The 13,160-nt window shown below is 35.9% G+C and overlaps 1 protein-coding gene across 4 annotated transcripts in view; it reads left to right on the top strand.

Annotated features, from left to right (window-relative positions):
• The window catches only part of SPATA16 (spermatogenesis associated 16), a 224,298-nt gene that overhangs the window by 175,058 nt on the left and 36,080 nt on the right, over positions 1-13,160 (top strand). For all 4 annotated transcript variants that reach the window (XM_039865074.1, XM_039865071.1, XM_039865072.1 and 1 more), the window contains 3 exons: positions 4,203-4,349; positions 5,414-5,526; positions 11,934-12,098. In XM_039865074.1, coding sequence (XP_039721008.1) covers positions 4,203-4,349; positions 5,414-5,526; positions 11,934-12,098 — 425 coding nt within the window. The remainder of the gene's footprint in view (positions 1-4,202; positions 4,350-5,413; positions 5,527-11,933; positions 12,099-13,160) is intronic.

Genomic DNA, 13,160 nt, shown 5'->3' with positions numbered 1-13,160 from the left:
ACAGAGAAATAAATTATATCTCAGAAGCTCTGGATGTGCTTATGATGAACAGAACATTTCATTAGTTTTGCTTTTTTCAAAGTTCTATTTTTATTTGGACTATTAAAAATTCAGGATTTGGAAAAGTTTTTTTTTTCAGATTTAATTCAGCGTTACTTGAGCACCTACTAGGTGCTTGGGGCATGAACATGAAAATGTGATCTTGAAGAGGATTAAACCTCTTGGGGGGAGATAAGACATACCCCTACAAAACATTAGGAGATTCACTCTGAAGTGAATGGTATAGAGTTTGATGGGAGTAACGATGTATTCAGAAAATTCTTCATGGACAAGTTGGCCACATCTGGAAAAATAGTGATCAATAGAGTGAAGGAAAAATGGAGAGAGTATAAAGGTATTTCTGGGTGGAAAAAACACAAAGAAAAGTTTAGAAGCAGTATAAGCACAGGCTGGTACAACTTAGTGAAATCAGCAGAGCTGATGACAAGGTTTATACTGGAGAAAACATCGGAATTAGTTGTAGATTATGAAACAGATGCACATAGTTGAGAGCCTTAAATACCACAAAAGAAAGCACTGAAGTTCCTAAGGACAGATATGACAATGACAAAGGCAATGTTCCAGAAAATGCATTGAGTGGTGGTTTGGAGAAATACTGGCATGAAATGATACAGGTGGCAGTGATGCTGGTTGGGAAACTTTTTCTGTAATCCAAATGTTACGTGATCAGAAATTTGACCAGGGTGTTGGCAGAGATTACAAGAAGAGAGGGGTTAATATGAGATGTATTACAATGGGCAGATTTAATTAGTTTTTGAGACTCACTAAATGTTAGGGAATAAGAGAAAAGAAAAATCAACAATGGCTTCAAAATTTTAAGCCAGAAAAATTGAGTGAAGAATGGCTATACTTATAACATGTTAGTGAAAAGCAGGGAAGAGAGAAATTGTGGCAATTATAAAAATTACTTTTGAGGAATATAGTTGCTATGTTTGAGGTAACTTTTGCAAATAGCAATGTCCCAGTTGGCATTTGGAAATGCGTGTTGGAATTTGGTGATAATTTCCAGATAAGATTTTCTGGATACCTTTGATCTCTATCTAATCTTTTGGTTAGACGTCATAGCTAAAGGAATTTCCAGATACCTTTGATCTCTATCTAATCTTTTGGTTAGACGTCATAGCTAAAGCCACAGAATAGAGAAATTTCTCAAGAGTGTTTGTATGAAGAACATATCAGTGAGCCAGAGATAGCTTGGAGGAGCACTGAACAAGGCAGTAGGAGAAGAGAGGGAGAAAGAGGAACCAGTATATATCAATGTGTGCAAGAAACAGGAGGAGTGACAGAGAGAAAGAAAGACAGAGACAGAGAGAAAGAGACAAAGAGAGAGAGAGAGAGAGACAGAAAAAAAAAACTGTCACTGAACTTTAAAGAGTTGACTTTAAGGAGGAAGAAGGAGACTGTACAGAAGATCAAAGACCATGAATAACTCGGGGACCTGAAAACTGGTCAGTTCCAGCCTTAAATGGTACAATGAAAGGTTCTCGATAAAGGGCAAACTTCATCCTCTTTTGCTGAGAGTTAGACATCTTTCATTTGGGGAGAAAAATAAAATATTATGTTTCTGCAAGAAATTTAATCAGCATACTCTATCTTTGATATTTTTTTTAAAGCATCCACTTGCCTCATTGTAAAAATATATATCTTTTCAGCCAGTATGTTTTCTTTTGTTTCGCTTAATGCCTTTAAAATATTACAGAATAAAATTACACATATCTTCAAGGAAATGACAGGGAAAGAGAACTGACTTTTTTTAATAATAAATTTGGTCATAGTCATCTAAATTTCATCTCCAATTGTGATCAATTGTAAAGGAAGGAATGAAAAGATTTATTTGTCCCAAGTTTTCTTCTGACATGACAGGAGCAAAGAAGACATTTTTAATCAGTTCAACTTTCCCACCAAAGGACAATAAAATGTGGTTAACTTTCATATCCATCAGAGGCACAGGGCTCTTCAGACCTAGGTACAGGTTTATGAGCATAAAATTGAGAACAATTAACACTCAAATTAATGTTACATGAGATAAACAGCATCTGATAAGTGTTTCCATCATTTTGGGTCATAGACCACCTGCTAGGCTAAATGTTCATACAACTGCAATTTACTCTGCAAACAAATGGAATATGAACGATACTTTAAAAAATGTTTTTTTCTAAATTTGACAATATACGTAGGGACCTCTCACATTTTAAAATTTTGACTAGAAGTTAATAATGAATTCAATACTCGTAGGATGAAACATAGGATCAAAAGGAAAAAAAACTTTCTATTTTTGCAAACATATTTTATAATAAATTAGCTACAGTGTTAACATTAGTTTCACTCATCAATTTAATCACTACCACTATTAGTATTGGCTTCTTCTTTATACACTAAATATTTAAGAGCAAGAAGATGCTGATCTCTCAAATTCTTTGTTATTTATATAATAGAGCTCTCAAACATCAGGCCATTTCTGGCAATAGAGCTGCACCAGAAAATGCCAACTCTCAAGATGCTTCCTGCAATCCACTACAAACACCAGTCTCTGTACAATACGCCCTAATCTATTTTGAACTTCAGGACTCCGAGGCCTCCAGGAAAACATCAGCCGTAGGCCTAAAAGTCTTGAAGGTGTCCTCTCTGAGCTGAATCCTGTCTGGTGTTGACAGGAGACTTCGGGGCATCTCAGAGACTTCTATGTAAATGAGCTAGATATACCAAAGGAATGGGGTGGTCAGAACAGCTATAAAGCCTACCCACACCCATTCAGAGGCCCTCTGGTCATCCAGAGTTACCCAGGAAGCCAAGGACTTTCCCATAGGACAATCCCAGACCTCATCACCAGCCTGGCCAAGAAGTCCTGGGGCCTTCTAAGTCGGGGAGCAAAATCAGATTAAAGAGCAAACCATAGCCAAGAAACAACTCTAATTTTATCAGCCTTAAACATTGGGCATCTCAGTCAATCGTAGTTTGTACAAAGGGTTTTATAGCTAAAAAAGGGTGGGTGGGAAGGGTAAATAAAAACACATGATTTACTATGTCAACTTTTTAAAAAAAATAATACGGATAAACAGTGAAGACATGTCTGAATCATTACCACTCGAGTTCTGATTCAACATTAAAAATTGATCTTTAACTAAATCATAATTCAAGGATTTTTGGAATTTCAGCTTTTTTCCCTTTCTGGCAGTGTTAAGTTGGGAGGGCTCATTAAACTCTCCGTTCATCATCCTTTATCTGAGAAGCCTTTTACATTAAACAAAAGTCTTATAACGCAGAATGGAAATGAATTAAGTGAATCTGTGTTCCAAGACCCAGTGGCTGACGTTTGTCCCTATCCCAAAAGTAACCCAGAGCCAAACGAGCAGAGAGCAGTGTGCTGTGGTTAGGGCTGTGGTCTCTGGAGAATTACAAGCTGGATTCTCAGGCAAGTCACTTCCCATTCGTGTACCTCAACTTTCTGTTTGTACAATGGGGACAACATCGCCGATTTTGTAAAGTTGTCATGACGATTGAAAAGGACGATGTACCCAAAATTCTTAGAACAAGGGAAAGTAGAAAATAAGTACTCAGTAAACTCGAGCTCTTACAGTCATTAAGAACTGAGTTGTTTTAGAACGATTTTCATGACACTTGAATCATTTCCAAGTCTAATTACAAAAGTAAGTACATTTATCATTTCAAATTTTCTTCTACAATGAAGCAGGGTAGTCAACTAAATCAGTTAGTCTTGTATTTTAATTCTCACTGAATGATTTTTCTCTTTCCTTTCATTTAACATTATTTCCTTAAATCTTAAACCACGAACAAAAAAATCAGATTCTCTTGCAAAGAGTCACAGAGAAATATATTACGGCTACAAGCTGGTCCTGAATTTTCTATTATTTTGAATATAAGGAAGGAGGACCGTGACATTTAGCCATATTTTATTACTATGCCATGTGTTTGTTCCTATTTTAAGAAAAATAGAAATAATGAAATATGATTATGATATATCAGCTATTTGACCTTTTGATGCACATACTTTTACTTTGTATCTTTAATATCTGTACTTTATGGGGTTTTTTTCCAAGTACAATTCCTGAAATCTAGGGGAAAAAATACCCTGAAAACAATATGATAACAAAGTCTATAGTTATTTTTCTGTCATATTTCAGACCTTCAAGGACTGCACATGTTGCCTCAGACAGTTGACTGGTCATCTTTTCCTCCCCAACAATATCTCTTAACTCTTGGATTCAAAAACAAAGAAGATGGGAAATTTTTGGAAAAAGTATCAAGTAGGAAGCTGCCAACATTTACAGGTAAATCACCTGGCGTTATTATCTTTTAATACCTTTGTAAGGCAGGAGTTGTATATTATCCATCAAGTCTATTCATCATAAGGCCTAGCATATAGTAGAGCCTGGGCCCTCCAAAATGTTTGTTGAGTTATAATTAACTCCTTCCAGTCTTCTCTGTGGGTTAGTTAACAATGCCTGGAATTCAGATTCCAAGAAAGCTTCCCCTGAAACCAAACACAATCCTAAAGTGTCCACCTTCCTCTCACCCTAACCATCCTCTTACCAACATCTAATCATAGCATACTTAAGGAATACAAGTCTTTATCATCATCAATTAGCAAATGTAGAAGACAATTATACAATAAGACTATTTTATGAAATAAAAAATATAGCCAGTGACAACCTTAAATCACTTGGATTATCTGCTATTGTATTGATATCTATTCCATTCTTTTCTTATGTAGTTAATCAAGAGCTTAACTCTCCTGGAGAGTATTATGATTAAATGGTGTTCAGTAAGTCTAGCTGAAACTTCTAAAAACATTCAGAAAATATTCACAGAGAGTTGAAGTCTCCAAATTGTGGGCTAAATTTATGACCAGGTTAAATTTATTCCTTCAGCTCTACCTACATAATTAAGGATTTGTGTTTTGTTTGGCACTGTATCCTCTGAGGCTTATCTTAACTTCGAGCTACATTCAAAGTCAATGGGATCTACACACTTGAATAATACCTGGGAGAAACAAGACAAGAATCAGACACATTTATGACAACATTTTTTTTACAACTCAGGAAAAACATACTCTACAGAGAGAAGTGAATTGTTGTAGGCTGTCTCTTAGATCTCTCAATCAGGAAACACAACAAAATGAATAAACGATAGTTTCTAAAGGGTAGTGTCTCCTCCGCCTTTCTTCTTATTGATCTTCCATTGGTATACATGTGGTCTAGGGATGGGACTGGTTTCTATACTAAAGATTTCATATCTGTTAACATTGAGGTATCTCTTTATAGCTTGCTAAAGAAAGCATTTTGAAATGGAAGTCTGGAAAAATAGTATAAAAGTTTATTGTTACAATTTTTAGAACATAAAACTCCCTTCTGCCTGCTGACCAGAGAAGACACAGTGAGACACATGGAGACAATGGGGAAGAGAATCTTGCCAATACTGGATTTTATTAGAAGCACCCAACTGAACGTAAGTATATGAGGGGTTTTGTTAGTATTTGTCCAATGTACAAATATTAGAAAATTCTAGAAGTATGGAAAGTTTATGGTGCAAATATTGCACATACTGGAGAATTTTAGAAACTTTCATAGTAAACCTCATTTGCAAAACCACCAAAGTTTAGGTAATGATTTTATTCCTTTTATATTTTAAAAATATTACAACGCTATGCAATTTTCAACATTTATTAGGCTAGTATCTCTTTAAAATGCCTTTCTTTGGGCCTTCCCGATATCTAATTCAAGGTTGCAGTGAATTCCTCATTTCAAATCAATAACAAATTTTTAGCAAATACGTGTTTTTCCTATAAACTCTTGCTTATAACCATCTTGTTTCCTACACAAGAATTCAGATCTTTTCAAGCTAGCACCACCACACCACATGGATAAACTCAACGCTACTCTAAACTCTGGCAATCGCTCTTTGTATACCTTTAATGTAAATTATCTAATCCCCTTTTTCTGATCCAGGAGAAATATGTCCCATCTTCTTTTCAGTCTTAAAAAGCCCAAAATAAGACCTGCATTCTGTTGTACTATCTTACAGAATTTAAACTATTGTACCAAAAGTACATAAAGGAAACCTCTCATTCTCAGGCTATAAAGGCTGCAGGTTTCTCTTTTCTAATACAGTAGCCCCCCTTATCTGTGGTTTCAACTGCCTGAGGTCAACCACAATCCAAAATTATTAAATTGAATATTCCAGAAATAAATAATTCATGTCTTAAATTAACACCATTTTGAGTACCTCACTCCCTCTCATCACAAAGGCATTGTGTCATTTCACATTACGAGAAGAGTGAGTACCGTACTATAAGATATTTTGAGAGACCACATTCACATAATTCTTATTACAGTATGTTATAATTATTCTACCTTATTACTAATTATTCTTGTTAATCTCTTACTGTGCCTGATGTATAAGTTAAACTTTATCATAGGTATGTATGCATAGGAAAAAAACATATATAGAGTTTGGTTCTATCTGCATGGTTTCGGGCATCCACTGGGGGTCTTGGAACATATCCCCTAAGCATAAGTGGGGACTACTATATTTTTGAAAAGCCTGCAAACAGAAAATATTAAAGAATTTTCTTTTTGTAGATTTAGTATTATATCATTGATTTGATGTTCTTACCTTACAAGGGGACCCAAGCGGTCATCACAAATAGCAACTTAACATCTGTTCAACAGTTTATCTGCTCAGTAACATTATTCTGCATTTTAGAAAAGCTATAAAATTCCTAATACAGTTGAATGATTTGAAATTCTATGCATTACAAATACAAAAGCACATTTTCACTGATTTTCCTACTACTTGGCTCCAAAACTGTGTTATACCTAATTATCTCCCTTGTATTTCTATTAATAAGAAATCCATGTCTGTCTTAGTCATCTCAGGCTGTTAGAATAAAATGCCACAGACTGGGTGGCTTAAATGACAGAAGTTAATTTTCTCACAGTTCTAGAGGCTAGAAGTCCAAGATCAGGGTGCCAGCATGGTGGGGTTCTGACGAAGGCCTTCTTCCTGGTTTGCAACTGGCCACCTTTTTGCTATGTCATCACATGACAGAGAGCAAGCCTTCTGATGTCTCTTTTTAGAAGGGCACTAATCCCATCGTAAGGGCCCCACCCCCATGACCTCATTTAATTACCTTCGAAAGGCCTCCTCTCTAAATAGCATCACACTGGGTGTGGGGGCTTCAACATATGAATTTCAGGTGAACGCAAATACTTTATAGCAATCTCACTGGCTCCACTACAAATTTTAGGTACTGTTCTCCAATTCACCCTCTATCACAGCCTCCTCCAGACACACACACACACACACACACACACACCAACCTTCCCATCCTAATTAGAGACCCACGCGCATCATTGTCATTGTCATCGTCAGGTCCTTGCAAGCAGTGAAAGCTTTGCTAACAAGAACTATCACCATGTAGCATTATCTCATTTTGTCCACACTTGATTAGCCTAGTTGCACCAGTGTGCTGGATGTTGCGGAGGTGATCTGTCTGTGCTCTGGCTTTTGGGGGTGACACCTGCCATACCTGTTACTTGTCAGGAAAATAACCACATCATCTGTTGCCAGCTCAGATCTCACAATATGTTGTGAATACAGGTTGGGCCCATCTGGGCATTATGTACTTTAAAAATGTTCTTAACTCCTTTTCTCCTCACTTTTCAAAGGACATTCTGGCCACTTGGAAATTTGTATATACATGTGTATCTTTCTGTATCTATAAAGGAGATTTGAAAATCATACCGTAATTAAGATTCATAGCATCTAATTAATAACTCAATCTTCTTTAGAATGAGTCCGTACCACTTTAATAACTGCAAGGAATTTCAATTTTCCTATGTTTGCTTCTACGGAAAGTAACAGTTTTTGAAAGATTGTCTCAAAGAGTCTTAATGGAATTGAAGTGAGTGATCCTGAGGGTACCCAGGGACCACAAGTATATCTAAATATTGGCTTCTAGGTTTCTTATTATACACCTGACCACAGCTTCATAAAGCAGGAGCGAATAAAATTGGCTGCAAAGGTAACCTAGCTTGATGAAGCAAGTCATGAGTTGCTGAGTAGAAATTATTCCTGCATGGTACCATTAACTCTGACACGAGCAGCCCTCAATGGTGTTTTTAAGATCCCTTGAGGTGTATCTTTTCTTGTCAGATCAAATGCCATAACACTAGAATGTTTAGGCATTGTGTTGTCCTTATTAGCTGTTACCTTATTTTGTGACACCTGTAGATGAAGACTTTAGTCCAAGGCTGTGCTCTGGCTGGTAACCCCAGGGCAAATCACTTAATCTCTGACCTATTTTTTCTCATTTATAAAATAGACCGATATCTGCCAGGCCCATCTCACAGAGTTGTCATGAGACTAAAAGTCCATAATCCATGTTGAAGTGCTACATAAAGTATTATGAATTTTAGAAGTTTTAATTATTTGTATTGGTTTTAGTTTCCTTTGACAAAAGGACTGTTTTACAGACCTTTCTTTTTCTTTCTAAAAATTGCGTACTTTGAAATTACATATTCTTCTAAAATGAAGATTGTGCAAGTGTCCTGTGGGTTTCTAATTTTTTTTCTTAGATCACTGATGTGTCCCATGTCACAAAGTTTAGGCACCTTTGTGCTTTGTGTCACAAAGGCAGAATTAGAGGTGTCATCTCCAGCCATGGAGTAGGTCTACTGCCCACAGTAGGGCTTCCAGGAAACATAGATGTTCACTTCTTGCCATGAGTTGGTAGACACAGTTGGTGAAGGACACAAAGGACATTCTGCTATAAAGGAGGTTTCTATGTCTCAAGCAATGATTCTCTTTATCCTCTGACATTGGTTTTCTTATCATTATAGGTTCTTTTGTTAAGCACACAACATATGGCCGAACAAGAATGATTCTGGAATTTTAAAAATTATAATCTAAAATATTCTATGACCTGCCTATCTAGTAGCTTTTAATCCCACTGAATATCAACCCTCCTTCAACCAGCAACTCTCTTTAATGGTATTTTTCTTTCTCTGGATCTTTGTACTAATTATTTCACATGCTACCTGATGTCACTGTGCTTTTCCATTCATTAACTTTATTGGCTGCTGTCAGTTTCAAACCTTATGTACTGTACTTCCTGAGCTAAATGTTAAAGAGTTAAAAAAATCTCTTGCCATGCATGAAACCTCCTCCATAGGCTGACTTGCCAAAAAATGACCTAACTAACCATGATTTTAATATCTCATTAGTTTTACTTTTAATTTCCTCCAAGCGAAGCATAAAAAATGTTTACACGTGCACATTTGAAATGAACAATAATATGTGTTTCTTATCCCCTTTTATTGCGATTAATGTTTCTATATCTTATTTCAAATGAAAATATATTCCAAATACCTGGGTTGTGCTTTTCAGTGCTATTATATAGTGCCACTTATTTGCCAAACATTTATCCATACCTGCTATTAAATCTAGGCAATTCTGACTGAAGCCTTCATTTGAACTTGCTATTTACCTAAACTTCATTGTACTTGTGTGAGGTTTTAGCTTCGGTCATCGCCACTTTATCACACTCTCTCCGGCAGCTAAAGAGCCCTTTGATCACTCTTGAAGTCTCATTGGGAGGGCTACTTCCCTTTAGATTTAGCCTTTTTTAAGACAATTTCTTCATTTCTCATTATTGCTTTTTTTTTTTAAAGCAATAGCATTAAGACATTCCTGTTAGTATTAGATATTAATTTTTATTTCTTTTTCACTTTATCTCTCAAAGACCCCTATCTCGTATATATAAAATATTCATCTGTAGTTTTGTGATAACCAAACTGCATTTGGCTTGGGGGGATCGGTAACTATAGTGAGTCAACCGCTAATTTTCCTAGTATTTTATTTTTATTATAACTATTTATTTTATAAAATTTTCCTAGTATTTTATTTGCAGGGAGCACTTCCTGTTTTATTATGCATCCAAGAGCCAAGCTAACAAAGCACTATTGCCTTCTTCTATTTTTATGTCCTAATGTTTTGGAAAATTACACTGATAGATTTACGTTCCCAAGTAGGCTGCAGTTGTTTCTGCTCTTTGCAGTTCAGTCACTACACCACTTTTCTACAACTAACCTCATTGTTTATTTTGTTAAAAGACAAAGAAAGCAATTTTTCTTCAGAAAGAAAACCGTTTCTCTTGCGACTCGCTTTCCTCTATTTGACAGAATCCCATTGTTCAGCTAGCTACACATTTAAACTAAATGGGTAGGCTAGCTATTTTGTCAGTTTTGAGAAGGGACCCCAAATTCACAATTTGCAAGCATCGCTCCTATAGGTTTATAAATTTGCAGCTAAATGATTAATCTGAGAGAACAAATTATCAGGGATAGAGGGACATTAGTCAAATGGCATGTGTAGCTGCTAGGGAGAAATGCAGCAAATACAATGCCATGGCACCCAACCTTTCTTTATTACCAAGATTCTAGAAAAGTGCTAACTTCTGAAGGTTGGTGTCAATCAAAATATGAGTATGATATCTCAGAAAGAACTGCTTTCTAAATTCAAGTTGAAATTCAGATGCTCGTTTCTAATAATTTTCCTCTTTAGAAGAGATTCTATTTTAAGAAAGAAAAATTATGTTTGCCTTCTCTAATTTCTGGGGAGCAGGAGGGAATCTGTTCTTCAAGCATGCATGAACTAAAATAGTCCTTACTCAGATACTAAGCTTCGAGGTAGTGATTTGTTCTTTATCTTTTGTTTGTTAGAATATTTGGGGGAGTACCTAGCTAAAATCCATATTTCTAAAGGCACATATCAAAAGACTGTGATTCACTGAGTAAGGTCCAGGACTCTATGTAGTTAACAAACAAGCCTAGTGATTCTGTTGCAGGTGGTCCAGGAGGAATCGTGCCATGAAGGGATGCTGGTCATCAAATCTTCTCTTCCTTTTTAGTTTGGCAATGTAATTGCCAAACTAAATCCTCTTGTGACTTCTAATTTCTCATCACCCTTCAAACAGTAAAAATTTGGGCTTTTCTTTTAACCCTTGGAGGTTTCCTTTCATCAGAAATACTTTTTTTCTAAATATAAATGTAAAATATTTATGATAAATTTTGCCTCTCATATCAAGCATTACAATTTGTATTAAACTTTTTAGAGAAGCTAAAAAGTTTACCTTTTATTACCGGCAGCAGCAAACACATAAATGGGCCACCGTATTATAAGCATGTCCCATTTTAAGAAAGCCGATAGATTCATGGTGATTGGCGGTTACAAAATGATCTATTTCAAGATGGATCATGTCAGTTGCTGGGATGGTCCTAGGAGTCAGAATAAAATGCTATAATACCACGAGATAGGAGCCGGAGTTTAATGCCATCCAATGAGAACTAAAAATAAAAACAGAGCTAAGATTTGATATGTAAGCCATAGGGGTAAACAGAATTTAATATGCATAATATTTTTCAGGATTCAACTTGCATAAAAAATATTCTTTTATATAAACAAGATGGTGGGCCACTCTTCATTCTTATAATGCCTTGGCGATGTAAATAAAGTACCCCCACTCTAAACAGACACAGCTCTGTGGAATCGCCACTGGGAGCGTGGTGATTTCAGACCCCTCTCTTCCCTCGGCCCAACTTCTTTATGCAGAGCCACTTGCAAATTCTTCTTGGCAGTCCTGCAAAGTGTTCCTTTTCACATGCATTCGTCTATTTGAAGAAAGGGTACAGATAATTCTCTAAAATGACAGAAGGAAACATTTGTTTGTACTAGATACCATTGCTTAAAAGGAAGTAAATATATTATAACAAACTCTGACTTCAATCCCCAGAGAAAGGTCTATCTATGTCTGTGGTTTTGTTCTAAAATATTTCCTTTTACTGGGAGAGTAGGGGAGTTTCTGCGCGTGTTCAGGTGTGATGGAGAAGTTGCAATACGCCAGCCTCCTCAGCCGATTGCAGAGAGTAAAGGAGCAGGCCCAGGTGATCAATCAAGTAATGGCGGAGCTAGCAACCATTCCCTATCTACAGGACATCAGTCAACAGGAGGCAGAATTGGTAAGTATTTGTTTTTCTTTGTTTTAGCCTTTCGTAGGCCCTGAGCCAACAGAATAGTGATATGGTCTGAAAGAAATTTGTCATAACAAATGTAGTCTGAGGGCAAACTCTCTAACTCTCATGAAGCATTCTAATGAAGAAATTGGGAAAGGTAGAAAGTGAGCGTGTCTTTTTTTATTTGCTCATATTAATTAGCCTCCATTTTTTATATCAAGAACTATGTGATGTGTTAAAACATGGAGAAGGGCTGATTATTCACATCGTGTGTCAAGTTTTTTTTAAGTTAAATTTTAAGAAATTGTTTCTTAAACTCCAACATATGTTAATATATGATTTTTTTCCTATAGAAAAGTGAGAGGCAAAAGAGTAATTGCGGTATAGAAAACCAAGCCTACAAAATAGTCTTTAGAGGTTTCTTATTCATTTCCAGTGTCATATATATGTTGGCAGTACCATACACAAACACACACACACACACACTCACTCACTCACTCACTCACACACTCTAGTACATTAGTATAAAACAGCCATTTTATTTGAGGGGAAAATGTAGTTAGCCAAAACGACTGTGTTTTTAAACTGAATTGACCAGTTAAACGGAGCCAGCCAAAAACTAGTTGAAGGAATATTGCAAATCATCTTCAAACAGATTTGTATATTACAACCATACTTAATATTAGAAATGATAGCACCTTGTTTGAAAAACAATTTCTTTACAATGTGCTGGCCATTCAAAGAAAGGAAATACATACTCTATACGGATGTTCTAATGTGTTGCAGGGAAGGGCTCTTTACTTAGAGGCTTTAATTGAAAGTAGTTAAAACTAAATATAGATCTGAATTGAATGCACATAGCAAAAATGAGAACAGCCCAAACTGATCACCTGTAATTTTCAGATAAGTAAAGAAACCCTCCCTCTGAGTTTTTAAAGTTATAACAAATTAATCAAGACATGAACTGTTAACATTTATAATGTTCGTCTGAACCTGTAAAAGTTTATTAAATAAATACTGATATTCAAAGTAAGCATGTAAAGTGGTCTGACTAGCTAAATAATAAAA

This window comes from Pteropus medius, unplaced genomic scaffold, assembly GCF_902729225.1.
Source record: "Pteropus medius unplaced genomic scaffold, Ma_sr-lr_union100, whole genome shotgun sequence".
Taxonomy (NCBI): domain Eukaryota; kingdom Metazoa; phylum Chordata; class Mammalia; order Chiroptera; family Pteropodidae; genus Pteropus; species Pteropus medius.
Note: the sequence above shows the minus strand (reverse complement) of the source record. Positions and strands in the feature narration are given on the sequence as shown.